Raw genomic sequence first — 26,745 nt, 5'->3', positions numbered from 1 at the left:
CCCCGAGTTCAGGGGAGGAGAGGACCCCGGAGGGGGCCCTGGGGTCTCTGGGGAAGGGGTGCACGGACGTGTCACCTGCTCTCGTGTGTTACTGCAAACGCGCAGAAGCCGAGCTGCTCGGATCCCCATTTTCCAGAGAAGCCAAGGCCTGGAGTTAGAGACAGAGGGTCTGCAGGGCGTGAACAGGACCGTGGGCTCTGGGGCCCCCGTGCCCCCTGTGCTGCTCCTCGGGGGAGGGACAGTGTCCGCGCGAAGCCTGCTTGCTGACAGCAGCCTGCCCACCCCTCCAGGGAAGCAGTCCTGGGGGCTGACTCCTCTCCGCTTGGTGGGACCCAGGAAGGGAGGGGACAGTCTCTGCCTCCTCCAGGGACAGCTGGGCTGTACCTCCTGGGATCAGCCACTCCCACCTGCTGGAGAGCTGGGCAAGGCCCAGGAGGAAGCAGAAACACAGGAGGGGCAACGCTGCCATCCCCACGGGGCCGCCTCTCGACACGGGAGACTGGGGCTGCCCAAGGGGTCCCTGGGCCCATCAGAGAGGGACGGCTGGCCCTTGTGCCCGATGGCTTGCCCAGAGAGGGCCCGTGGGCCAGGCTGGGCCGGGCCTGGCTGAGGTCAGGTGGCGCCCAGCTCTGCTCACGGCATTGGCTGCCCGGGTGCCAGGCGTGGTGCGTGGGGAGGGGCGGGCGGGCTGTGGGCCCCTCCACCCGCCCCTTGGCTGGCAGTCACACGTACGGGCCTCAGGGAGAAGGCAGGCAGGTAGGAGCCCGGCCACCAGCCCCTGGTGGGGGGGGGAGGAGGGGGGCACCCTGCTCCCCGGTCACTTCCTGCCCTGTGCCTCGGTTTCTCCCCTGGGCCCTGGAATGAGTCCTGCCTTCCTGGGGGTGCAGATGGACTGTCCCTCAGTGGGTGAGGCAGGGGGTCTGGGAAGGAGCCTGGAGAGGGTCTGGCCAGGAGGTGCAGCCCCAGGGCCCTGGGGGCCGGATGCAGGGAGCCGATGCTCCCAGCCAGGGCCTGTCTGGGTGGGGGGCTGACTGTTGGCTACAGAGCGTGGGACCCCTGGGCACCGCTCCTGGTCACCGCGTCCTCCCATCTCAGGAGGGAGGGGCGGGCCCGAGCAGTGAGGGGCTGGCCCCGGTGACACGGCCCTGGGAGGGGCCGGGCTGGGACCCCCAGAGCCTGGCTGCCCAGGTCCACGGCACTGGTGTAGCTTCCAGCGACCCCCTGACCAGGGCTGGCTGTCTGCCCCTCTGCCCGCCCCAAGCACAAGCCCCAGCGCCTTCACTGCTGGAGCTGAAGAGCTTGCCTCCATTCTGTTCTGCCTGTCGGGGGTCAGGGGTGGGATTTCAGTGGGGATGACACAGGACCCCTGGGCGCCTGGACTCCCCCACCCCCTCCAGGAACAGGGGCATCGAGCCCCGGACACCTGCTCATGCAAATCTGCTGTTTGCATGTCCTTCCCGCTCCGCGGCCCCATTTGCCTGGTGCCCCTCCCACCCCCGTGCTCGGGGCCACCCCCACCGTGCTCAGTGATCCCCCAGCCCTCGACACAGGACCCACCGCCCCTCGGCCCCCTGGCTGGAAAGCCAGAGGCCAGGGCCCAGCCTTCGGGGTCGGGGGTGAAGGGTGTGGGTGAGGGGTCAGGTGGTAGCCCCAGGGAAGGCAAAACTGGGGCTTAGGACCACCTGCCTGTCAGCGAGGAGAGGCTGACAGGGGCTGGTGGGGAGAGCACCACAGCGCCCCTCCTGAGGCAGAGGCCAGCCCCAGGCCCCCGTCTCTGGCGGAGCAAGCCTGGGGCTCACAGACTGTGAGCACCCCAGTGCTGCCCAGGCCCCACACAATGCCAGGCCGGGGCATGTCCACACCGGGCCGGGGCACATCCACACTGGGCCAGGATGCATCCACACGGCCAGGGCGCGTCCACACTGGGCCAGGATGCATCCACACAGCCGGGGCGCGTCCACACTGGGCCAGGATGCATCCACACAGCCGGGGTGCGTCCACACCAGGCCGGGGCGCGTCCAGTGGTGGAGACGGAGGCCATCCCCACAGGCCCTGCTCTGTCCCCGGGAAGGCTCCCCATGTCACTGCCTACACTCTGGTTGAAGAGCATCCCCCCAAGTTCACATCCTCCCTGAATCTCAAAACGCTTGGAAAGAGGGTCTTTGCAGAAGCAGTGACTGATAGTGAGGTCACAGGGAGTGGGGCGGCCCCTCGAGCAATGACCGGTGTCCTTATAAAGAGACAGGGAGATGGAGGCAGAGACTGGAGGGACGCCGGAGCCCCCAGAGCTGAACAGGGTGAGGACCCTGCCCTAGAGCCTGCAGAGAGAGTGGGGCCCTGTGCACCTTGATTTGGGGCTTCTGGCCTCCAGAACCTCCTGTCGCTTTAAGACGCCCATTCGGGGGTCATTCGTTAGGGTGCCCTGGGACTCTGCAGCAGTTATGACCCCCAGGGCGGCAGGACCGAGGGGGTGCCCCAGCCCGGGCCAGGCCGAGCCCCCCTCGCCCCCCAGCCCAGCTCTGTGGTCGCATGCAGTTACCCCCACTCTCTGCGTGTGTCCCAGCAGGGTGGGCCCAGCACGGGTGGGGTGGGGGGTCAGATGCAAATCGTCCCCCACCCTCTTCCAGGGCCGGGATGGGGGGAATTTGAATACGGCCTTTCCAAGCCGGTGATTAACGATCTTTAGTCCAGGAGGCTGTGTGTGGGGACAGGGCCTGGGCGTGGGGGAACAACTCGGGCTGTAGGAGTGCCCTGGAAGCCGTGACAAAGTCCCACAGAGGGGGCGGAGGACAAGGGGAAGCGCGTCTCTGCTCAGGAGGCCGGAACCCCACAGCAGGGCCAGGGGGGCGTCCTTCCTGCTCTTCCCTGGGCCCCGGGTGTCCCCGGCCTTGGCCACATCCCTCCAGCCTCTGTGTGCATCCTCACTCAGCTTCTTCCCCTCCTTCCAAGGCCACCTCGGTCAGTGGATCGGGACCCATCCTGATGACCCCCCTCTCCCTGATCACATCTGCAAAGGGCTTACTTCCACAACAAGCGTGTTCACAGGCCCCAGGAGCGAGGGCGTGGACACGTCACTTTGGGGGATGCGTCACTTCTGGGGACACGGTGGTGGGCCCGTGGCGACCTGCAGGGGCCCTGCCCACACCCGCCAGCCCTGCCTGTGTGCACAGGTGGCCCCTCTCTAAGAATCAAAGGGCTGGCCTGGCCCTGAGAACCGAGGGAGTTGCTCTCCTTTCACAAAGGGCCCATCCTGGCTGGGCCCTGCCCAGGGCACCTCCCAGGGGACGGCGGTGGACAGGGCGGCCGCGGAGCCGGAGCTTCCCAGGGTGGACCCGGCAGGGCAGGGCCTCTCGGGTCTGCTGGGACCTGGGGTCCCATCGACTCTGCTCCTTCTGTGGACACAGGGGTGCAGGGGCAGGGGGGGCACGCTCTCCCCACTGGGTCTGCAGAGGACGCCGCTGGAGACAGCAGGTTGCGGGGGGCAGTGCAGGGCATGGCCGGGGGTTGGGAGCTGGGTGGCCGGTCTGCAGTGGGTCCAGAAGGCGTGGGGGCGTTTGCCGTCAGACAGGCTGATGGGACCCAGGTCCTGTCCCTTGGGCCATTCCTGGGACCCCTCCGGGCACATGGGCAGTGCCGGGTTGGAGTGAGGACTCGGTGGGCAGGTCTCTGGGAGGTTGGAGGGGCGGGAGGTTAGGGAAGAGGCCCCGTCCCTCCTCACCTGAGCTTCGTGCACCTTCTTGCCTGCCACCCCCTCTCCGCCGGGCACCTGGTGCCCAGGGTCCCATGCCTGTCCTGGGTTGACGGGGCTGTGCCATGGGGGGTATGGGGCAGGCTGCAAGACTTCCACTGCCTTTCGGGGTTTCCAGGACACGCCCTGCCAAAGCCTCGGCAGAAGTGGCAACGGACGCAGCTGGCTCGTGGCGCTGGGGGAGAGTGAGTAGGAGTGCAGGGTGGGGAGGGGGCCAGGAGAAGCTTCCACCCGGCTTGGGGCCGGGAGCTCTGGCAGCTTGAGGAGGGCAATGCAGGCGGGAGGCAGGCCGAGACTGAGGGGCTACAGGCGGTCAGGGTCAGGGCTGGGGGACTGCGGGGAGGGCACTGGGGCAGGTGCTCCCTCTTTCCACCTGCACCCGGGCTTCCCTGCGCAGGCGGCCGGGCCTCCAGCAGGAAGTGGGGTGGGGCTGACCCCTCGTGCCCTCAGGGTGGGCTCTGTCCCTGCAGAGAGGACCCCATGCAGGACGCCAGGGGCACCCGTCCTGGCAGCCCAGGGGGTGCTGGAGACACACGGGGGCTGAGCCTGGGCCAGGGTGAGATCGTCTTCGGAGGGTCTGGGAAGAAGCGAGGCAAGGTGAGAGCTGCCCCACCTGGGGACTGGCCTGCACCAACCCCTGGGCTCCCTGGACCCCGGGCCCTGACTCCCATCTCCAGGCCGCTCTCCCTTAAGGGGTCTGTTTGGAGCCCCCAGGAGGACAGAATTCTGGAGCTGATAGCCCCCTCTGGCCCCTGCCTCCCACCCCAACACATGGCAGGTCAGGCCCCACCTCCAGCCACCCTTGGCTCACAGGTTGCCCAGAGGGTCCAGATGGCCTGGGGAGCTCTGGCCTCCAACTGCGACCCTGCCCCACCCTCTGGAGCCCAGCCCACCCCTGTGCCTAGCGCCCCCTCGCCTGCACCCCTGATCCCACCCTGCAGTTCGTGAGGGTGCCCAGCGGCGTGGCCCCGTCTGTGCTCTTCGACCTGCTGCTGGCCGAGTGGCACCTGCCGGCCCCCAACCTGGTGGTGTCACTAGTGGGTGAGGAGCGACCCTTCGCGTTGAAGCCGTGGCTGCGGGATGTGCTGCGCAAGGGGCTGGTGAAGGCGGCTCAGAGCACAGGTGGGTCAGGGCGAAGGGGGTCAGGGAGCAGGGGGTCAGGGCGCAGGGGGTCAGGGAGCAGGCAGGTCAGGGAGCAGGGGTCAGGGCGCAGGGGGTCAGGGTGCAGGGGGTCAGAATACCTGAGAGGCCCCACGCTGGCCCTCAGCTGCCGTTCCCACGGTCACCCTCCCTCCGCAGCGCTGCAGGGCGGTGGGAGCTGCTCTGGGGGACACGGCCGAGGGGCTGAAGGTCCCCGGGCTCAGAGCCTCCCCCAAGAGATCCTGGCCATGTGTGAGGCCAACAGGCCTCAGTGGGACACCCCAGGGAAGGGTGAAACCTCCACAACCTGCTGTCCACGCTGGGCCTCCTTCACCCCATCTCCCAGGACAGCACCCTGGCCAGCCGGTCGCTGGGGTCAGAATTAAACTCTTAAACTCTTGGGCTTTAATTTCAGGGGCTGGGCCTTCAGATGGCCCAGTCAGGGAGGGGGGTGTCCACCGTCTCCCAGCCCAGAAACGACTGTAGAAGAGACGAAGGCGCTGCTGACCGTCGGGCCGAGGGCTCTGTGCTCTGGAAGGACTTCCTGGGTTCTGGGCGAGCACAGGCCGGGGTCAGAGTCTCTGTCCAGAGGGCAGCGGGGGCCTGCCTCCAGCCCTAACCCTGACCTTGGTCCTGGAGGGCACCTGGGAAGGCCACCGTGCTCACGGACCCCTGTGCCCTCAGGAGCCTGGATCCTGACCAGCGCGCTCCGAGTGGGCCTCGCCCGCTACGTCGGGCAGGCCGTGCGTGACCACTCCTTGGCCAGCACATCCACAAAGGCCCGCGTGGTGGCCATCGGCATCGCCTCGTTGGGCCGCGTGCTGCACTGCCGGCTCCTGGACCATGCCCAGGTGGGCGCGGGGCTCTGGGCGCTCAGGCCTTGGGGCACAGTGGCAGGGCAGTGAGGCCCCCAGAGATCGGCCGCCTCGGGGCTGCAGGGCACGCCTGACAGAGGCCACCAGGGCCATCTCGCAGGCTGACCACACTACGTCGTCTGTGACTGAGCCCCACCTGCCAGGCCAGCAGTGGGCAGACCAGCCCTACCCTCGGGGTGGGGGGAGGGAGCTCACAGGCCTGGGAGGGAGCAAGGCTGCTCTACAGGCAGTGAGGTGACCTCAGAGCCAGGGGTGGGGTGGGGGGGCAGGAAGGGGCAGCAGGGGAGGGGAGGGGGGAGGAGGGGAGGGGAGGGGAGCCCGGGGGCGGGTGGGGGGGGGGTGGGTCTCTTGCCCAGCGAGCGGCCAGCAGGAGGCAGCATCTCCCAGGACCCGAGTGGGGAGGGGGCTGCCAGGCTCCCAGCCCGCACGGGCCTGGAGTGGGCACCTGGTTTCCGAGGACCCCACCCAGACTGGTGCCCAAACGCCCGTTCGGCCACCGCCCCACACACTCGTGTGACCCGGGGCTGGTGTCCTCTGTCCCACCCCCGGAGGAGGATCTCAGGCAGGTCCCCAGGAGGCCAGGCAGCCGTGTGAGTGGAGCCCCCACCCCCAGCGTGCGGGCTCTGTCTCGAGGGTGCCCTCCCTGGGCACCCCCCGCAGCAGCAGTGGTGGCTATCCCTCCACCCGGGGGTGCGGGCCACGCCCGGGCCTCACGCTGTGTGTGCCTAGGGGGACGGCCCCGTGCACTACCCCTTGGACGACGGAGGCAGCCAGGGCCCCCTCAGCCCCCTGGACAACAACCACTCCCACTTCATCCTGGTGGAGCCGGGGGCCCCCGGGAAGGGCGACGAGCCCACGGAGTTGCGGCTGCGGCTGGAGAAGTACATCTCGGAGCAGAGGACAGGCTACGGGGGTGAGGCTGCCCGCGGGGGAGGGGGCTGCCCGCGGGGGAGGGGGCTGCCGGGAACACCGTGGTGGGGGGTTGCAGGGGTGGACAGGGCTGAAGGACCACCAGCTTGGGTCGGGATGGGCATCCCAGGCTGAAGGCACCAAACTCACCAGAGCGTTGAGACCTGGGCCACTGGGGGGTCCTGGGTGAGGGGGCTGCTGGCCAGGGTGATGGGGAACATGACTTTGGGGAGTCTCTGCCAGGCGGTAACACTCCCACTGGGCAGCAGGGTGGTTGCAGGTCCGTTTCCAGTGCGGCCCCACCCCCACCCCACCCGACCAGAGGCTCTGGCTGGGGGCTCCAGGCTCTGCAAAGAAAGTGAGATTTGTAAGTTTCCAGAGGCCCATCTCCCTCCACCGCCCAAGGTTCGCTGCCAGCAGGGGGCAGTGCTGCCTGAGGAGCGGCCTCCAGGGTGGCCAGGGCGGGTCTAAAAGCAGGATTTGTAAAGCTCGTGTATTTACAACTAACATATACAAACAACAACATACATGTGATCGCTGGCAATATTTATGAGCAGTGTGTGTGTCTGCCAACCGAGCACTGTTTAATGAGAACGCAACCTAAGCCATGTTTAACCCTCACCTTGAGGATGCAGGGCTGGCCCGGGCTGCTGAAGCCGGGAGGCTCACACGCCCTCCGCCCAGTATCCTTCCCGCGCGGCAGGTGCCTCGGGAGTTAGAGGGGACTGTTCTTGGGGCCGTCCGGTCTGTCCTGCCTCCTCCCAGCAGTTTGCCAAGCTTTCCCCTCACAGCCCATCCGGCAGGTCCGGGCCTCTGGGGTGCACATTCAGAAGTCTCACGTCTGTTTTTTGAGGGGAAGTAGCCAAACTGCACCCCTACTTCACCATGTTGAGGTGCTCCAGGGCCCTCGGATGGCCTGGCAAGTGGTCAGTGGAGCTTTCTGCCCTGGCCAAGGAGAGATGCCCACCTTTCGAATGTGGCTGGTGCGGCCAGGGGCCCGATGTTCAACTTGACGTTTAAACAGCCACGAGGCGGCCACACTGGACAGTGGGGAGTGGGCCTGGCATCCCTGTCCTGGGTGACCGGGCAGCCGGGAGCCCACCTCTGGAGAAAAAGCCTCTTGCCTGGAGTTTGCCCAGAAAACGCCGCCGGCTGGTGGTCTTGAGGCCCCGGGGGCTTACCCCACAGGAGGGTCCCAGGCCCTCCGCTCACCCGGGCACCTGGGTGGAGGCTGTGCTCCGTCCGTCCACAGGAACCAGCAGCATCGAGATCCCCGTCCTCTGTCTGCTGGTCAACGGGGACCCCAGCACCCTGGAGGTAGGGCAGGCGTGGCAGGAGGGGGCCTCCCGTGGGCCCCAGCCGGGGCCGAGATCGCACCTGGCACTGACCTGGTCCACCATGCCCCCCTCCGCCTACCTCAGAGGATTTCCAGGGCCGTGGAGCACACCACGCCGTGGCTGATCCTGGCGGGCTCAGGGGGCGTCGCGGACGTGCTCGCTGCCCTCGTGAACCAGCCCCAACTCCTGGCGCCCCAGGTGGCCGAGAAGCAGTTTAGGGAGAAGTTCCCCAGTGAGCACTTCTCCTGGGAGGACGTCGTGCGCTGGACCGGGCTGGTATGAGCCGCCGGAGGGAGGGCCGCGTGCTGGTCCCCGCCCTAGACCCCAGCCCCTGGACTGCGAGTCCGTGCCCAGCCCCTCTGACTGCAAAGCCCCCGGGCTGGCCCCTGCTTCAGGCCCTCGAGGGGTGGGGACGCCGGCTCTGAGGGTGGGGCTGCCCCGGGCCCGGCGGGCTGGCATTCTGGCTGGGGGCCGTGGGGTCACACACCGCCTGCCCTGCCCACGGGGTCACCTCTGGGCCTTTGTCCTGGGGTCCCAGCTACAGACCATCATGTCCCACCCACACCTGCTCACCGTGCACGACTTCGAGCAGGAGGGCTCTGAGGAGCTGGACACGGTCATCCTCAAGGCGCTGGTAAAAGGTGAGGCCCAGCTGTGCCCGCGGAGGGCGCTGGCAGGGGAGGGTGGCCAGCCAGCCCGGCGAGGGGCGGCCCCCACCCCGGGGTCTCGGCCTCCGGGGCCTGCGCCTGGGGCGGCTGCGCTCTGCTGTGAGTGTGAGTGTGTGCGACGGCGTGTGCGAGTGTTTGAGCGTGGGTACAGCCGTGTGTACACAGCGGCAGCACGTGCGGGGCCTCCATACAATGACGACACGCAAATCCACGAGAGGTTCTGTCTTTGGCAAGTTTTACGTTAGATGTATTTTATCACAAATTTTTTAACTGTTTAATTATTCATTCCTAGCTTTTATTTACTTAGTTTCAGCTGAGCTTGGTCTCTGTTGCGGACTCGGGCCTTGCTCTGGCTGCGGTGTGCGGGCTCTCACCGCGGAGGCTCCTCTTGTCGAGGAGCAGGGGCTCCAGGCGCCCGGGCCTCAGTGGCTGGGCTGCGTGGGCTTGGCTGCACCGCGGCTCGGGGGTCCTCCCGGAGCAGGGAGTGACCCTGTGTCCCCTGCACTGGTGGGCAGATGCTTAGCCTCTGGGCCACCAGGGACGTCCTCAGAAAGCCAAGGTGCTTGGTAAATTCGGGGGTTCTGGTGCTTTCACAAGGCAGTCCACTGCTACTACCAAGTCCCAAGCATGTCCACCACCCAGAAGACCCACTAGACCCCGGCCTCCCGCAGTCTCTGGCGACCACAAGCCTGCCGTGTCTGAATCTGCCCGCTGGGGGCATTTCCTGGACATGGGACCACACACCCTGCGGCCTTTGGAGTCTTGCTCTGAGCATGTTTTGGGCAGTCATCCGATAAGCTGTGGCTGGTACTGGGCGCCCGTCCCTTTAGGACAGTGAGGGTCCGCGTTTTGTTTCTCTGTCGCTCTGTAGATGGACAGTCGGCTGGTCTCCACGTCCTGGCTGTCACTCACTTTGCTTCTCATTGACTATAAACACCTGCGGAGAGGCTGATCACTGGCGGGGGACATAGGCCCACACAGGGAGCGGCTCTGGGGCAGGGGGCAGCCTTGAGGAAGGGAAGACCCCTGGAGGGGGCACCCACTCCCGACTATTCCACCCAGCCCTGGAGTCCCTTTGGGGTCCTGGAGCTCCCAGCGGTGGCTCCTGGGGGCGTGGATGTCTTGTGGCTCCCGCTGGTACTCAGAGGGTGTGGAGAGAACCAGGACATCACGTCCGTGGCCATACATCTAGGAGAGCCACCTCGAGGGGCCCTGTGCCCACTGGCTCTGCCAGCACCTGGGTTCCCCCTCACCCACTCCACCCTCCCCGCCCACAGCCTGCAAGAGCCACAGCCAGGAGGCGCAGGACTACCTGGACGAACTGAAGTTGGCCGTGGCCTGGGACCGCGTGGACATCGCCAAGAGCGAGATCTTCAACGGGGACGTGGAGTGGAAGGTGGCACCAGGCTCTGGCCAGCACCGGGCGGGCACCCTGACGAGGGGCTGAGGGTAGCTGGTATCCAGGGCCGGCCTGGCCTGGCCGTTGCCAGGGGAGCCGGGAGGCCAGGGCACCTCTTGCGGGCATCCCAGGCAGGAGGGGCTAAACATCATTGGGCGGGCCGCCTCTGTGCAGGGCGACAGGCAGGGCGGGGCACCCGGGAGCTGGGCGGCTTGCCGAGGGTCCCCACGCTCCTCCCGCGGGCCCCCTTCCCCACGGGTTCCCGCTCACCCTCCACCCGGCGCCCCAGTCCCGCGACCTGGAGGAGGTGATGATGGACGCGCTGGTGAGCAACAAGCCCGAGTTCGTGCGCCTCTTCGTGGACAACGGCGCGGACGTGGCGGACTTCCTGACCTACGGGCGGCTGCAGCAGCTCTACCGCTCCGTGGCCCCCAAGAGCCTGCTCTTCGACCTGCTGCAGCGCAAGCACGAGGAAGGCCGGCTGACGCTGGCCGGGCTGGGCGCCCAGCAGGCCCGGGAGCCGCCCGCCGGGCCACCCGCCTTCTCCCTGCACGAGGTCTCACGGGTGCTCAAGGACTTCCTGCACGACGCCTGCCGCGGGCTCTACCAGGCGGTGAGCGCCGGTGGCGGGAGCGCGGGCGGGGGGAGCGCGGGCGGGAGCGGAGAGTGGGGCGGGGGTGGGTGGGGCTGTGGCCGCAGGCTGACACACCTGCCCTCCAGGAGCGGGGCCCGGCCCGGCGGGCTCCGGGCCAGAAGGGGCTGCTGGACTTGAACCAGAGGAGCGAGGACCCCTGGAGAGACCTGTTCCTGTGGGCGGTGCTGCAGAACCGCCACGAGATGGCCACTTACTTCTGGGCCATGGTGCGGATGCCAGGAGGGGGCCTGGGGGTCGGGGGAGGGGAGGGGGGGAAGCTGGGAGGACACCCGGAGGGTCCCGGGGGGTCCTAGGGAGGGCTGGGAGGACACTGGGAGAGGCCTGTGGGGGCTGGGAGGTGGCTGCACACTTAGGCTGGGTCTCCCAGGGCCAGGAGGGGGTGGCCGCCGCTCTGGTCGCCTGCAAGATCCTCAAAGAGATGTCCCACCTGGAGACAGAGGCCGAGGTGGGCCGGACTCTGCGGGAGGCCAAGTACGAGCAGCTGGCCCTGGGTGAGCATGGTGGGGGGCAGGCGCTGGGGGCGAGACTGGGCGGTGGGTGCTCCCAGCGTGGACACTCGGGGAGAGGGAGGCTCCCACATCCGGATGGGGAGGCCGGGTGGGGATGGGCGCATCTCACAGCCTCAGGGAGGTTGCAACCTGCGGGGTAGGAGCCCGGCGGGCGGGCCTGGGCATCACGGCAGCGGCCATCCCGCAGACCTCTTCTCCCAGTGTTACCGCCACAGCGAGGAGCGCGCCTTTGCCCTGCTAGTGCGTCGGAACCGCTGCTGGAGCAGAACCACCTGCCTGCACCTGGCCACCGAGGCTGACACCAAGGCCTTCTTTGCCCACGACGGGGTGCAGGTGAGCCCCAGGCGTGCTGTGGGCAAAGCCTGGGCAGACAGCAGGTGCCCCAGCCAGCTCCCTCAGGTCCTCCCCCGCCCGCATTCAGGCCATTGGGGTTGGGGGGGTCCATTCCTGGAAGCTGCCCACCTGACTCCCTCAGCTGGCCACTCTCCCCACTAGCCCCAAGTGCAGTTCAGTTGCTCAGTCGTGTCTGACTCTTTGCGACCCCACGGACTGCAGCACACCAGGCTTCCCTGTCCATCACCAACTCGCGAACCATGCTCAAACTCCTGTCCATCGAATCAGTGATGCCATCCAACCATCTCATCCTCTGTTGTCCCCTTCTCCTCCCATCTTCAATCTTTCCCAACATCAGGGTCTTTTCCAATGAGTCGGTTCTTCACATCAGGTGGCCAAACTATTGGAGTTTCAGTTTTAGCATCAGCCCTTCCAGTGATATTCAGGACTGATTTCCTTTAGGATTGACTGGTTCGATATCCATGCAGTCCAAGGGACTCTCAAGAGTCTTCTCCAACACCACAGTTCAAAAGCATCAATTCTTCGGCGTTCAACTTTCTTTATAGTCCAACTCTCACATCCATACATGACCACTGGAAAAACCATAGCCTTGACTAGATGGACCTTTGTTGATAAAGTAACGTCTCTGCTTTTTAATATGCTGTCTAGGTTGGTGATAGCTTGTCTTCCAATTTCATGGCTGCAGTCACCATCTGCAGTGATTTGGGAGCCCCAAAAGTAAAGTCTGTCAATGTTTCCACTGTTTTCCCATCTACTTGCCATGAAGTGAAGGGACCAGATGCCATGATCTTAGTTTTCTGAATGTTAGTTTTAAGCCAACTTTTTCACTCTCCTCTTTCACTTTCATCAAGAGGCTCTTTAGTTCCTCTTCACTTTCTGCCATAAGGGTGGTGTCATCTGCATATCTGAGGTTATTGATATTTCTCCCTGCAGTCTTGACTCCAGCTGTGCTTCATCCAGCTCAGCGTTTCTCATGACTTACTCTGCATATAAGTTAAATAATCAGGGTAACAATATACAGCCTTGACGTACTCCTTTCCCGATTTGGAAACAGTCTGTTGTTCCATGTCCCGATCTAACTTGCTTCTTGACCTGCATACAGATTTCTCAGGACACAGGTCAGGTAGTCTGGTATTCCCATCTCTTGAAGAATTTTCCACAGTTTGTTGTGATCCACACAGTCAAAGGCTTTGGCGTAGTCAATAAAGAAGAAATACATGTTTTTCTGGAATTCTCTTGCTTTTTTGATGATCCAGCGATTGTTGACAATTTGATCTCCAGTTCCTTTGCCTTTTCTAAATCCAGCTTGAACATTTGGAAAATCTCAGTTCACATGCTGTTGAAGCCTGGCTTGGAGAATTTTGAGCATTACTTTGCTAGCGTGTGGGATGAGTGCCATTGTGTGGTAGTTTGAGCATTCTTTGGCATTGCCTTTCTTTGGGACTGAAATGAAATCCCAGTCCTGTGGCCACTGCTGAGTTATCCAGATTTGCTGCATATGAGTGTAGCACTTTCACAGCATCATCTTTTAGGATGTGAAATTGTTCAACTAGAATTCCATCACCTCCACTAGCTTTGTTCGTAGTGATGCTTCCCAAGGCCCTCTTGACTTTGAACTTCAGGATGTCTGGCTCTAGGTGAGTGATCACATCATCGTGGTTATCTGAGTCATGAAGATCTTTTTTGTATAGTTCTTCTGTGTATTCTTGCCACCTTTTCTTAATATCTTCTGCTTCTGTTAGGTTCATACCATTTCTGTCCTTTATTGTGCTCATCTTTGCATGAAATGTTTCCGTGATATCTCTAATTTTCTTGAAGAGCTCTCTAGTCTTTCCCACTCTATTGTTTTCCTCTACTTCTTTGCACTGATCACTGAGGAAGGCTCTCTTATCTCTCCTTGCTATTCTTTGGAATTCTGCCTTCAAATGGGTATATCTTTCCTTTTCTCCTTCGCCTTTCACTTCTCTTCTTTTCTCAGTATTTGTAAGGCCTTCTCAGACAGACATTTTGCTTTTTTGCATTTCTTTTTCTTGGGGATAGTCTTGATCACTGCCTCCTGTACAATGTCACAAACCTCTGTCCATAGTTCTTCAGGCACTCTGTCAGATCTAATCCCTGAATCTATTTGTCACTCCCACTGTATAATCATAAGGGATTTGATTTAGGTCATACCTGAATGATCTAGTGGTTTCCCCTACTTTCTTCAATTTAAGTGTGAATTTGGCAATAAGGAGTTCATGATCTAAGCCACAGTCAGCTCCCGGTCTTGTTTTTGCTGACTGTATAGAGCTTCTCCATCTTTGGCTGCAAAGAATATAATCAATCTGATTTGGGTATTGACCGTCTGAAGATGTCCATGTGTAGAGCCTTCTCTTTGTTGGAAAAGGGTGTTTGCTATGACCAGTGCGTTCTCTTGGAAAAACTCTGTTAGCCTGCTTCGTTTTGTACTCCAAGGTCAAATTTGCCTGTTACTCCAGGTGTCTCTTGACTTCCTACTTCTGCTTTCCAGTCCCCTAGAATGAAAAGGACATCTTTTTGGGGTGTTAGTTCTAGAAGGTGTTAGTTCTCCGCCTCTGGTCTCAGCAGAAATGCTAACCCAGAGCCTGGCCTCCCTCCAGGGAAGGTGTTCCTTCTCCCCCAGGAGGGAGGCCCTGGGGGCTCCGGACTGGGAGGACTGATGCCTCCGCTGAACCCTGAAGGGCAGGCCTGCTGCGGGCGCTGTAGCAAAGGTGTGGAGAGGGTCAGGGGGGCAACAGCCACGCCTTTGTTTCAGGCCTTCCTGACCAAGATCTGGTGGGGGGACATGGCCTCGGGCACCCCCATCCTGCGGCTGCTGTGCGCCTTCTTCTGCCCGGCCCTCATCTACACCAACCTCATCACCTTCAGGTCGGTCAGCACAGGCAGCGGCCGCTTGCCAGAGCTGTGCCGGGGTGGGGTGCGGCTTCACTGTTGCCGGTGGTGGCACGTCCCCAGCCTCCCCCCACTGCAGATCCGCGTGGCCCTTGTGCGCGCCCCCCACCCCACATCCCTCTGCAGTGCCTCCGCTGGCCGGGAGCTCGGGGCCAGGTGGGAGTCTCGGGTGCCCTCCCCCGGTCCCTGAGGGGCTCCTGTGCCCGCAGCGAGGAGGCCCCTCTAAGGACAGGCCCAGAGGACCTGCAGGAGCTGGACAGTCTGGACACGGAGAAGAGCCTGCTCTGCGGCCTGGGCAGCAGGTGAGAGCCTGTGGAGGGGGCAGTGGTGGGCACAGGCGAGCTCGGGACCCTGGTGCCCGTCTCACCACTGCCCGTGGCCTCCTTCGGGCGCAGGGCAGAGGAGCTGGCTGAGGCGCTGAGGAGGGAAGGTGGCCGAGGCCGGAGAGCCGCCTTCCTGCTAACACGCTGGCGCAGGTTCTGGGGGGCGCCCGTCACCGTGTTCCTCGGGAACGTGGTCATGTACTTCGCCTTCCTCTTCCTGTTCACCTACGTCCTGCTGGTGGACTTCCGGCCCCCTCCCCAGGGACCGTCAGCGTCTGAGGTCACCCTCTACTTCTGGGTCTTCACGCTGGTGCTGGAGGAGATCCGGCAGGTCAGTGGTGGGCCTGGCCCGGCTGCAGACGGAGCCCGGGGGGTTGCGGGTCACAGCCCGGCCCAGGAGAGGCTGTGCCCCGTGGGGGGGAGCCCGGGCCGCCGTCACTGGGCCGCCTGCCCCCCGCCAGGGCTTCTTCACAGACGAGGACATGCGCCTGGTGAAGAAGTTCACGCTCTACGTGGAGGACAACTGGAACAAGTGCGACATGGTGGCCATCTTCCTGTTCATCGCCGGGGTCACCTGCAGGTCTGGGGGCCCCGAGGCCTGGCAGGGGCAGCCCCGGGGGGCTGGTGGGCAGGGCTGCCTCCAGGATGGGTCCGCCCAGGTCTGGCGCCCATGCTGTGCAGCCTGGAGGAAGGCCCAGCCCTCTCTGGGCACGGCGGCCATCCAGCCTGCCCTCCCCACCCCAGGATGCTGCCCTGGGCCTTTGAGGCTGGCCGCACGGTGCTTGCCCTCGACTTCATGGTGTTCACGCTCCGGCTTATCCACATCTTCGCCGTCCACAAGCAGCTGGGCCCCAAGATCATCATCGTGGAGCGGATGGTGAGTCCGGGCCAGGGCATGAGCCCGGCCCCACCCAGCGGGAGCTGACGTGGCTCTCCCCCCACCCCCGCCTGGCGGGTGCTGACCCTTCTCCCTCACGCCTCCCCGCACCGGCCGGCGGGTGCTGACATGTCTTCCCCTCCTCCCTGCTCCCGCCCCCCGAGATGAAGGACGTCTTCTTCTTCCTCTTCTTCCTGAGCGTGTGGCTTGTGGCCTACGGCGTGACCACGCAGGCGCTGCTGCACCCACACGACGGCCGCCTGGAGTGGATCTTCCGCCGCGTGCTCTACCGGCCGTACCTGCAGATCTTCGGGCAGATCCCGCTGGACGAGATCGACGGTCAGGACTCAGCCCGGGCTGGGGGGCTCTGCGTGGGGTCCCGCCCCGGGGAGTCACAGCACCGAGACCCCCTTAGCAGCACACTCCTTTTGTAAGACCATGGACACCTGGTCCTTCAGTGGGGCCTCTGGGGGTCACAGGAGACCCCGGCCTGATGACTGACAGTGGGGAAGTCCAGGACACCCACCAGGTCACGTCCGGTGAGGGACAGGTCCGGGCTGACGGGTGCCAGCTGTGGAGGCCCCAACCTCGGGCCCTGGGCAGGAGACAGAGATAGAGCTGTGGGCAGAGAGGGCCGCGGGGGCGGGGGCCTTGCAGCGGGGGTGGGCAGGCACTCAGCAGGGCCCCACCCCAGCCATCACCTGGTCTGGGCCCCACAGCTGGCCCTCCCAGCACGTCCCTGCCGGTTATGCGTGTGGCCTGCCTGCTGGGGGGACCTTCGGCTGGAAGGCCGCTCCTGAGGGCACCCTAGCTTCTGGGGACCCACCCAACTTGTGAGCCCAACACCCTGCCTGGCTTGTGTGGCCTGCCTGAGAGGGTGTCTCCAGGGCGGCCCCCTGTATAGGGGTGTGGGTGAGGGCTGGTGGAAAGTGAAGTCGCTCAGTCGTGTCTGATTCTTTCGGACGCCATGGACTGAGGCCCGCCAGGCTCCTCTGTCCAGGCAGGAATACTGGAATGGGTTGCCATTTCCTTCTCCAGGGGATCTTCCTGACCCAGGGATTGAACCCAGGTCTCTTACATTGAGGGCAGACTCTTTACCATCTCAGCCACCAGAGAATCCTCCGAGAGTTTCTTGTGATAGTGCAGTGGGGGGTAGGGGGGTGCTTGGGGAGCCCCAGGACCGGGAACACCTTTGTGGGCCCCAGCATGGCTGGGGTTCACTGAGGAGGAGGAGGAGAAGGAGAACCAGTCCCTCCAACAAGGGGGGCCAGTGTGGGGGCCCAGGGCTCCAGCCGTGCTGGGCGCTCCCAGGGTGCAGAGCAGGGGCAGGGGGTCCTTCACTCAGGCGGGTGTCATGGGGCGATCATGGGCGCAGAGTCCCTGAGGCTGTCTGCGGCCGCTGATGAGGCAGGTCAGTGCCCGTGACCTGGTAAATATTTGTCCATGGGACGAGGACGTGACTGAGCCCGGCGGGCTCCGGGCTGAGGGGCTGCGCCGTCATGGGAGCTGCCTCCTAATTAGCGGGTTTTGCAGGCTCATTTCCTGGGCTGTTTTCTTAGTCCCCCCCGCACCCAGCATGGGGCTCCATGTGTGCTCTCCCGTGGGCACCATTTTCCAGGCCATTAGTTTAATGAGCCCCTGCCTGCCCTCCCGGGGTGGCCCCGCCTGGGGGACGCTGCCATGACCTCCAACTGCCCCAGTCCCATGGGGCCCCTCGGGAAGAGGGGGGAGAGGCGGGCGCCCAGCACCGGGCAGGGGTGGGGTCCCTCCCGACCCGACGGCCGCACACCGATGGTACGAGGGCACTCTGTTATGGTTCGGGGTCCCCGGGGGCAGAGAGGTGCCAGACTAGGGCTGCAGACTCCCAGGGGTCCAGTTTTCAACGCCACTGTAGCTGCCAGGCTGAGCCCCACCATGGCAGGGCCAGCCTGGGCCAGTTCGCTGAGGGTCCTTCCCCTTCCCGGTCTCTCAGGGTGGAACCCCCGGCCAGCCCCTCCCTGGGAGCCCACCACCCCGCGGGCAGAGGGTAGTTTGCTCACTTACGGGCCTGCGGTCCCTGGTGGGGTCCTGGGTGACCCCAGGACCTCGCCTCCCCGTGGGAGCCGGGTCTCAGTGTCCCGGGCAGAGCCCCCACTCTGGGCCCCAGGAGGCCCCGGGACGACCTATCTCCCAGCTGGGCCTGGCGGTGCCTCTGAAAGTCCCGGGGGAAACGCAGGCGCCTCATCACCATGGAGCTGCTTCCATCGGACGGGCAGGCCCTCCGGGTCACTCAGGGTGCCCAGGGCGAGAACGGATCTGCAGGCCGGGAGGGCAGGGGCGGCTGGGGAGGGGTCTCACACGGAGCCCCCAGCCCCCATTGAAGTACCTCACTCAGGAGGGGCTCATCCTGTGAGGGAGACACACACAGGGGAACAGGCCCTGCCAGCCTGACACTCGAGCCCAGAGGTGGGAACACGGGCACACATGGAAACAGAGACCCCCATGCCCCCCGCTGAGGCACAGCATGAAGACGGCGGGGGGGGGGGGGGGGCCAGTCACAGAAACAGTCCTACGTGCATGCGTGTGTCCAGGTCCACACACACACACACACACACACACACACACACACACGGCCTGCGGAGGTCACCACCTGGAGCCTCAAGCCCTCCTGACGGGAAGACGCCCCACACCCCGGGGCCCCCGCACCCATGCGCCCCCTACCCTGGCCTCCGTCTGCACCTCCCTCCCATCTCCTGGGGCAGGGGTGGGGGCCAGGCTGGCCCTGCAGGGGCTGAGGCCGGCAGGGGAGGGGCTGGAGCAGGGCTCCTGGGGCCCCTCAGGAATGCCAACCCCTCCAGATTCCCCGTCCAGGGCGTGGAGCTCAGCCTGCCCCAGACTGGGTGCTCACTGCCCGTGCCCCTCCCGCCCCGACGGCTCTCGGAGCTGGCTCGTCCTCCAGCCCACGGTAACCCGTGTCAAGGGCATTCTGCTGCTGCAGGCTTTGGGAAAGTGCAGACCTGCCCCGGCTCAGACTCCTGTGGCGGCCAGTGAGCCGCAGGCCTGAGAAGTCCTGCAGGAGAGACCCCACACCCTCGCCGAGGCCAGCACCCCCCATGCTGCCTTTGAGCAGAGCCTTGGGTAGGGGTGGGATGACATGGGCTGGGCTCTGCTTCCAGAGCCCGTGGGCCGTTGTGACGTCACAGCGAAGCCAGGGGATGTGGGGCTGGCACAGCCAGGCAGACCACCCAGGACCTAGTTGTCCCAGGACTCAGAGTCTGAGTGCCGAAGCCCGGACCATGCCCGGGAAAGCATGGGAACTGGCTGCCTCCCCGGGCCCTCCCCCTGGGTGGCCTCAACCGTGGGGACTTGACTCTCGACGCCCACGGGCGCTGGCCGCTTGGGCCGGCCCCAGCCCCTCGCGCCCCGCCCCGGCCCCACGCGCCCGGCCCCCCCCTTACAGAAGCCCGTGTGAACTGCTCCCTGCACCCGCTGCTGCTGGAAGGCTCGCCCTCCTGCCCCAACCTCTACGCCAACTGGGTGGTCATCCTCCTGCTGGTCACCTTCCTACTGGTCACCAACGTGCTGCTCATGAACCTGCTCATCGCCATGTTCAGGTGCCCACCCTGCCCCCTGCCTCTGTCCACTCTGGGGCGTGGGGCTTGGTTCTGGTCCCCCTGGCCCAGACCTGTCCAGCCCTCCAGACTGCGGGGGCAGTCGCCTCTCTGCCCCCAGGAGGGGCTTGGGTATGGGCTGTCACTCCAGAGCTGGGGCTCCCCTCTGGAGGTCTCCCCTCGGGAGGTCTCCCCTCTGGAGCTCAGGGCACCGAGCAGGTGGTGCAGGCCTGGTAGGGGTGTGTGGGTAGGTGCCTGGGTCTGCCAGGCTGTAGCAGAGGGGTGGCGGGGAGCCCCGGGGGCGGGGCGCAGGGCCGCGTGCCCACGCCGCCTGCCTGCCCGCTGCTGTCCGCAGCTACACGTTCCAGGCGGTGCAGGGCAACGCGGACACCTTCTGGAAGTCCCAGCGCTTCCACCTCATCGTGGAGTACCACCAGCGCCCCGCGCTGGCGCCCCCGTTCATCCTCCTCAGCCACCTGAGCCTGGTGCTCAAGAGGCTCCTGCGGAGGGGGGCCCCGCAGAAGCGGGCGCGCCTGGGTGAGGCTCCTGCCAGGACCGCGCATGGAGGGGCCCTGGGCCTGGGTGGGGGCAGGGGGCAGCAGGCGGCGGGCCCCGGCTCCCTCTGCGGCGGCCCGGAGGGCCTGCCCACCAGGGGGCTTCCAGGCCTGGGCCCTGCCCTGAGGCTGCCCGGCCTCCCCAGAGAGGGACCTGCCAGAGCCTCTGGACCAGAAGGTGGTCACCTGGGAGGTGGTGCAGAAGGAGAACTTCGTGAGCGAGCTGGAGAAGCGCCGGAAGGAGAGCCAGGAGGAGCTGCTGCGGAAGGCGGCGCACAGGTGCGGGGGTGCCCTCCCTGCCCCGCCTGGGCCGGCGCGGCGGGCCACCCAGGGCACTGAGCCCATCGGGCTGCCCTCGGGGCCAGCGCCCTCCGGGCCAGCGCCCTCCCTGCAGCACCAGCCACGGTCCCGCAGGGTGCCAGGCAGGGGAGGTGATGGGGGAGCTGGTGGACAGCCAGCTCCCGGGGGGCTGGGAGATCTCTGCGGGGTGACAGGCTGCCTTAAGGCTGGCGTGGCCCCTCACGTCCCAGGGTCTGGGCTGGGTAGGGACATGGCCCAGTTCTAACGAGCAGCCTCTCACCCTGGACTGGGCTCTGCTGGGCCGGGCCTGCCCTACACTTGGGGGTTGGTGCCAGGACTCATGAGGCTCCTCCTGTTCTGGGGCGAACCTCACACCCACGCGCCTGGTCCTGCCTGCGGGTGGGAACAGCCCTGACCCCCGCCCCCACCATGCCCGAGGGGCCGGAGCACCCTGAACTCAGGCGCCCACAGAGGCTCAGTGACCCCCAAATGCACCCGAAGGGCCTGGGCATCAGGGCAGGGAGGTGGGAAGGCGCCCCGTGTGGTGCACTGGCCTTCAGCAGCCTGCTGCCCGCCCGCTCCCGCCACAGGGTAGACGTCGTAGCCAAGCTCCTCGGGGGCCTGAGGGAACAGGAGAGGCGTGTCAAGCGTCTGGAGTCTCAGGTAGGTGGGCGGACCAGGGCGCCCTTCTCCTTGAGCCGGGCCTGGCAGGGGACATGCAGTCAGGGCAGGGGCAGGGCGGGCAGGGCCTGGGGCTTCTGCACTCGTGCCCCTTCGGGACTCCTTCGGGAGGAGACCCTGCCACTCCCTGGGGGGGTCCTGTGCTGAAGACCCCTCCCCACCCCCTCCTCCCTCTCCTCGTGTGACAGCCGCCAGAGGGGTCAGAGGGGAGCCGGCTGGCGGGGCGGGGGGTGGATGTGGGCCCGGCCCCAGAGTCCCCAGCCTGCCCTCCTCCAGGTCAGCTACTGTGCAGCGCTCCTCTCCTCCGTGGCTGAGTCACTGGCCTGCGGCAGCGCCTACTGGAGTGAGTGTGACAGTCCCCGTGCCCTGGGCGCTCGAGGGGCAGGTGGGCACGGGCAGCCCTCTGCCAGCCTGCAGGCCTGGGGCTGCGTCCTCTGCCTCACCTTAGGCCTATGCTTCCCACCTGTCCTGGGAGAAGACAGCCCCGGTCTTGGCTGGCCCTTGGCTGGCCACTGTCTTCAGGGTGGGTGGGGCCCTCTGTGGGAGCCCACCAACTCAACCGGGGCACGGTTCACGGGCCCCACTGGCTGCTTCCCCCACCCACCCCCAGCTCTCCCCGGGGCTGCCCCATTGGACACCCAGCAGCTGTAAGGGGGCCTTCCTCCCCCACCAGACTCTTGGAACTCCAGCAGCGGGAACCCACCAGCCTCTGCTGACCACGGAGCGGCCCTGGGTAGCAGGGAGCGCCCAGAGGCTGGCCAGCCACCCTCCAACCCCTGAGCCACCTGGACGTCAGCACACGGAGCCCTGCGCTCCGAGGGGCCCAGGCCTGGGGGGCACAGCCGTTGGCTGCTCATCCTGGGCCTCGTGGAGATGCCAGCACACCCCCCACCAGTTGAGCACCCCCAGCGGGATGTACCACCCTCGTCCTGCCCAGCACCTCCTCAGGCCTGGGAGTGCAGCGGTGTGTGTCATGGGCCCCCCGACAGACTCCCGAACCCCATCCAGAGCCAACCAGCTGGGGCCAGAAGAGCAGGCCTCACTGAATGCCTTGTGGGGGGCCTCCCTTTAGGAGGGCAGCTGCCTTGGGGTCTACACCCAACCCGTGTCACCCACCAAGAGACTGGTCTTTTTCTGAAACGTTTGTAGTTGGACCCTCTGTCTTCAAGACCCAGGCTGAGTGTTCAGTGTGTGTGTCGGTGGCCGCCCCCACGCCTGACAGCGCACATGGCGAGTGCTGGGCCATCCCGTCTGGGTAGTGGCAGCAGGTCACCACCCCAAGAGGACCCGCCGCCACCCCTGAAAACTGCTTTACGTTCAGTGGAGCCGGGAAGGCACACCCACACCTGGGGCTGCAGTCCCAGGCAGAGGGGAACCCCGGAGGCGTCCGTTTAGTGAAGCACGTGACAAGGGATGGGGTCCAGGCCCTTCTGAGAACCCCACACAAGGAGAGTGGGCAGCCAGGCTGTCTCCCGTTCCCATGGGGACCTGGAGCCCTGGGATAGGGGACACAGCAGCAGGGCCAGGCCGGGGCTTAACAGCAGTCACGGGAGACGCGCTGGCTCCCGTCTGCCTCCCCACACCGTCTGGGGACCGGGCTCAGCGCCCTGCACAGCAGTCGGCTGTCCTGGCGACACCGGTCCTCCCCACACGGGGGCGGCCCAGCGTGCGGGGCCACCGGCGGCCGCTTCCCGCCCACGCTCACTCCGCTCTCCCCAGATCCACTACATCACCCCCCGGCCCCAGCCCTCATGCAAGCAGCTGCGACTCCTCCCCGGGATGGGCTGGGGTCTCAGCCTCTTGCTCGGTACAGAGAGGGACTCTCCTCAGTCCAACAGAAAGACCTCCTCCTGACGAGCGCAGGACGATGGGGCCTGGACAGCGGAGTGTCCCGGCTGCGGTCCCTGGGGGAGAGGTGGTCCACACAGACACACGGAGCCAGAGGAACACGCAAGGCCTTTACTGTCTCCCGGGCAGAGGATGGGTCGGGCCTCCACCACCCCCAGCCCACACCCTGGCGAAGTCTCTGCTCCCTGGTGGCACCTAGAGGCAGCCGGCGGGCCGGCTCGCTGCCCTGGAGCCCTGAGCCCGCTCCAGCCCTGAAGCCGTCCCGGGGGCAGCAGTGGCCAGCCTTCCAGCACAGTCAGGCCAGGGAGGCAGCCGGGAGGTCTCCTGGCTCACACCTCCGCACCTGGCGCCTCGGGGCTGTGCCCTTGCTCCGGAAGTGGTCCCTTGCCCCGGAAGTGGTCCCTGCTCCGCTTCCTGCTGCCATGGAAACCCACTATCTCCACCAGCGGGGTGCTGGACCCAGACCTGGCGTGGGCCACGCCCGCAGGTGTACCCACCTCCTGCAGGCCCCCTCGGGGTCCGCTCCACTCCTCGGCTTCGGGGCTCCCGGGCCTGGCCAGGTGGGCCAGCTCCACGGGGCCCTCACCCCCTGCCGCTCCTGGAACCCCAGGGTCGCTCCTGCCCGGCTCCCCCGCCTTCCTCGGGACCCGCCTCCTGTCGGGCCGAGCCTCGCTGGCTCGGGCAGGCTTGGTGAAGACAAGCCGGCCCTCCCCGCAGCTGGAGGGGTCCTGATTGAAGGAGGGCACGTAGCCGCCGGGGGCGGCCAGGTTCTGCGGGCCCAGGAAGGCCAGGGCGGCGGCCCGGTTGCTCTGCTCGCTGGCCTCGGCCACCTCTTCCAGGCTGTACCTGGTCCAGCGCTCAGGGTGGGTCACGTAGTCAGGGACGGGGGGCGCCCTTGGGGGAACAGGGCTTCCAGCGGCCCTACCTGGGCCACCCGCTGCAGGCTGGCTGGAGGGTGTCAGCAGCTGCCGGAAGCTCCCCCTGTCCCCCGGACTGGCTGGAGCCACAGCGGGCACAGCCCGCCTGGCGGCCCCCTCCAGGCCATCGAAGATGCTGTGGCTGCGCTGGGAGAAGGTGGAGCTCGTGCCTCTCAGGTGGAAGGGCTGCACCGCCTCTGTGGGGAGGCCCCTGGGGGGCGAGGGGGGCTCATCGGGGCCCGAATCCCCGGAAGCCTCCCCAGGCAGCCCCCCCGGGGACAGGGCATCCACCCCAGCACCATCCGGCAGACTGAGGTCTGAGTCCGAGTCGCTGAGGGAGACAGTGTCGGGAGGCAGGACGTCGACCTCCGAGTCAAGGAAGTGTTGGCTGTCCCCTGCCTCTGCCATGTGTCCTCAGGCCACGCCACACCTGCACCGAAACAGCCCCGGGAGCCCCTGAGAACACCACAAGCTCAGACCCACCGGCCCAGGCAGGATCAGCAGGAAGAGCAGTGTCCCAGGAGGAAGGGCCACCCCCCCCACCACACCCACCCACATACTGAGAGCCCTCCTCTTACCTCCCCGTCTGCCAGGTGCCTGCTGGACGCTGGAGGGCAGGTGGGCTGAATGCTGACGAAGGTTCTTCGTGGCAAAGGCCCCCGGGCACGGCTCTGCTCAGCGGTTCAGTGACTGGCTAAAGGCAGGGAGGGACAACCGGCCATCAGACCAGACGGCGGACACACAGGAGTGGTGCCAATACCCCCGGAGTGGACCTGGGTTTACAAAGCCCCCAAAACAGCCAGGCCCAGGAGCCGGTCCTTTTGACTTGTCCCTTTCCTCAGTCCTTGCCAGGCAGGTCTGACTAGAGCCACTAGGGGGCCCGCACGGGGGTGGTCTGGCGGAGAGCAGCCAGCCAGGCCGTCAACCCAGGGTCACCAGCAATCCTTGCGCTCCCTCTATCGGCCAAGTGCGGTACGTGGCAGGCAGTATGCTTAGTAGCTCAGAAGTGTGCGACTCTTTGCAGCCCTTTGGATTGTAGTCTGCCAGGCTCCTTTGTCAATAGGATTTTTTAGGCAAGAATACTGGAGTGGGTTGCCATTTCCTTCTCCAATAAATAAGAAATGAATGAATGACACGTGTAACATAGTTCTGTGCTAAACCAGGCATCATCCTCCTCGCACTGGCTAGCAGCTGCAGGTGTGAAACATTTACAAAAAAAAATCTGTGGAATACAAACTGGAAACTGAGGATATTCTGGCCATTAACTGAGTAATTTTTCACTTCGGAGAAAGACTGTCACTGTTTCATTTTGACACAGTGCCAGTGTTTCCACACACTAGCGTATTCAATTGTTTTGTTCTCATAACCTATATACTTTCTATCGGATTACAAGGAGTTGTGAAGGGTGATCACTTTTCAAAAAGTGAAATTACAGAATCTACTTCATATCAGTCACTAGTCTAATCTTGGTAACTGACAAGTCCTGTGGTGGTTCCACGTGATAGCTTATTACGTGTTTTCGGGTCAGTGAGTGCTCAGAGGTACGGTAAACAGCTGACAGTCATGGCAGTAATTGCAAACCGGCTCACTGAACAGCTCGAACTGACTCACAGTTAGGACTTCATAAATAGTTGCTGTGTGGATGAGGAGTACGTTTATTCACTTTGCTAACAATTGCAATAAAGAATTTTAGAGCTTTCTGCGGGATGCTGCCGGAGGAAGGGGCACGCAGGAAGTACTGCACAAAGCCGGGGGCACCTGCCAGCTCTATGGGGAGGAGGTGTGCTCCTGAGCGCTGGGAGATGCCCTGGGAGCTCCAGAAGGGACTGCAGCCAGGCCCTTGGCATCTGAGCGTCAAGCTCTCAGGAAGCTGGCTCAGCCTTGCTTGGCAGAGGCCGGCCCCACAGCTCCTGAGGCAACCTCCAGGGACATTTCCTGTGATCCTCCACACACCCTTCACTTTCCCAGCGAAGCACAGAAGTCCTGCCAACACCTGGTTAGCATTCCAGTGTCACCAGGCACCCTGAAACTTGTTTCCAGGCTCAGAGGACAGGCCTCAGCCCCCGTCCACCAACTTCCTCTTCCCACCAAGCCTCCCGTGCTTGCCCAGGGTGACTCCGTTGCAACTGCGTCCACCAAAGACCAGGCCAGGTGGACCAGGAGTGGCTCTGAGTGACCTGCTCCAGGTCAAACACAGGCGAGATTTCCATTCCTCTGGGCCTTGCATGACTCCCAAAATGAAGGAACAACTCCAGGAAAGGGGACACGAAGTAAACGCCAAAGGTGTCTGTTTTAGGGCTGGCAGGACCGGAGCGGGGAGAAACTGCCCGTCATTCAGTACACTGGAGGCAAAGCTGGAGTTCCAACCAGCCTCCAGCTTCCTAAATTTGCACTCCCGTCCCCTGGACGCCCGTGATCAGTGGGACACGCCGAGGGGAGCCGGGAATCGCAACCCCAAGACCGGGCATGCCAGGTCTGCGTCTCAGTTCTCTGAGAATTTCCTGAGCTCACTGCAGGGCAGAGCTGAGTCCAGGCTGACGGAGGCGCGGTTTTCTCAGGGCCGGGGTCGGGCTGGCCAGGTCCCAGGGAGCGCTGGCTCCCTTGCGGGTTGTCTCTCTCCCCCGGGAGGCAGAGCCTTTATTTTCTCCACTCCACGCGCCCAGAATCTCGGCGCGTGCCCAGCAGGCGCTCGTGTCAGCGGCCTGAGTCCGGCGGCCAAGTCGGGCGGGGGCGGGCCAAGGGTCCGGGCCTCACGAGGGTCTCCCTGGTCGGGGCAGAAGACTACGGACAGTGGCCCGCTGAAGCCTAACGGGTCAGCAGCACGGCCCTCCCCACCAAAAACCTACCGGCTCAGTTCGGCCTGGCTGCTTCCATCTTGCGCCGCGCTCAGCCCTTTGGGAAACCGAGTCCCCCGCTGGCCGAGCGCCGCTTCTCCTACGCCTGAAGAACTACATCTCCCACAAGGCACCTGGCTTCCACTCCCGAGGCCTATCGGGAGTGATGTCTTTGCGCATGCGCTGCCTTCCCTACAGGAAACGGTGGCGCTCCTTCGCGAAGAGACCGGAATTGACTCAGGAAGGGAGTCGGGGTGAGGAGGCAGGGCTACGACTCCCAGAATGCTCCAGGGCTAACGGCCAGAGCCTCGTTCCTG

General features: G+C 64.8%; 2 protein-coding genes across 2 annotated transcripts; one reads left to right on the top strand and one right to left on the bottom strand.

The window, feature by feature from the left end:
- Nucleotides 1–731: 731 nt before the first annotated feature.
- TRPM5 (transient receptor potential cation channel subfamily M member 5) lies at nucleotides 732–22,929 on the top strand. The gene is made up of 26 exons (XM_061161356.1): nucleotides 732–756; nucleotides 3,867–3,933; nucleotides 4,219–4,345; nucleotides 4,690–4,870; nucleotides 5,573–5,739; nucleotides 6,493–6,676; nucleotides 7,925–7,989; nucleotides 8,094–8,285; nucleotides 8,548–8,650; nucleotides 9,955–10,073; nucleotides 10,366–10,689; nucleotides 10,797–10,937; nucleotides 11,099–11,222; nucleotides 11,428–11,573; nucleotides 14,368–14,480; nucleotides 14,714–14,806; nucleotides 14,900–15,158; nucleotides 15,289–15,407; nucleotides 15,572–15,704; nucleotides 15,869–16,043; nucleotides 19,144–19,297; nucleotides 19,650–19,831; nucleotides 19,995–20,127; nucleotides 20,739–20,811; nucleotides 21,106–21,172; nucleotides 21,503–22,929. The coding sequence occupies exons 3-26, from the start codon at nucleotides 4,229–4,231 to the stop codon at nucleotides 21,607–21,609; spliced, it is 3,471 nt and encodes a 1,156-aa protein (XP_061017339.1). The 5' UTR covers nucleotides 732–756; nucleotides 3,867–3,933; nucleotides 4,219–4,228; the 3' UTR covers nucleotides 21,610–22,929.
- TSSC4 (tumor suppressing subtransferable candidate 4) lies at nucleotides 22,774–26,736 on the bottom strand. Its single transcript, XM_061161364.1, has 3 exons — nucleotides 26,441–26,736; nucleotides 24,173–24,288; nucleotides 22,774–24,024 (listed from the first exon to the last, which is right to left on the bottom strand). The coding sequence occupies exon 3, from the start codon at nucleotides 24,000–24,002 to the stop codon at nucleotides 23,007–23,009; it is 996 nt and encodes a 331-aa protein (XP_061017347.1). The 5' UTR covers nucleotides 24,003–24,024; nucleotides 24,173–24,288; nucleotides 26,441–26,736; the 3' UTR covers nucleotides 22,774–23,006.
- Between the last annotated feature and the right edge of the window lie 9 nt (nucleotides 26,737–26,745).

This window comes from Dama dama, chromosome 2, assembly GCF_033118175.1.
Source record: "Dama dama isolate Ldn47 chromosome 2, ASM3311817v1, whole genome shotgun sequence".
In the NCBI taxonomy this organism is placed as follows: domain Eukaryota; kingdom Metazoa; phylum Chordata; class Mammalia; order Artiodactyla; family Cervidae; genus Dama; species Dama dama.
This window is presented reverse-complemented; position numbering and strand designations above follow the sequence as displayed.

Bases quoted from the DNA above. Each gene is read 5' to 3' on its own strand.
- TRPM5 (XM_061161356.1), top strand. From the start codon at position 4,229: ATGCAGGACGCCAGGGGCACCCGTCCTGGCAGCCCAGGGGGTGCTGGA. The intron at 8,651-9,954 runs GTGAGGCCCAGC...CCCCGCCCACAG, and splicing joins CCTCAAGGCGCTGGTAAAAG to CCTGCAAGAGCCACAGCCAG. The intron at 19,832-19,994 runs GTGAGGCTCCTG...CGGCCTCCCCAG, and splicing joins GCAGAAGCGGGCGCGCCTGG to AGAGGGACCTGCCAGAGCCT.
- TSSC4 (XM_061161364.1), bottom strand. From the start codon at position 24,002: ATGGCAGAGGCAGGGGACAGCCAACACTTCCTTGACTCGGAGGTCGAC.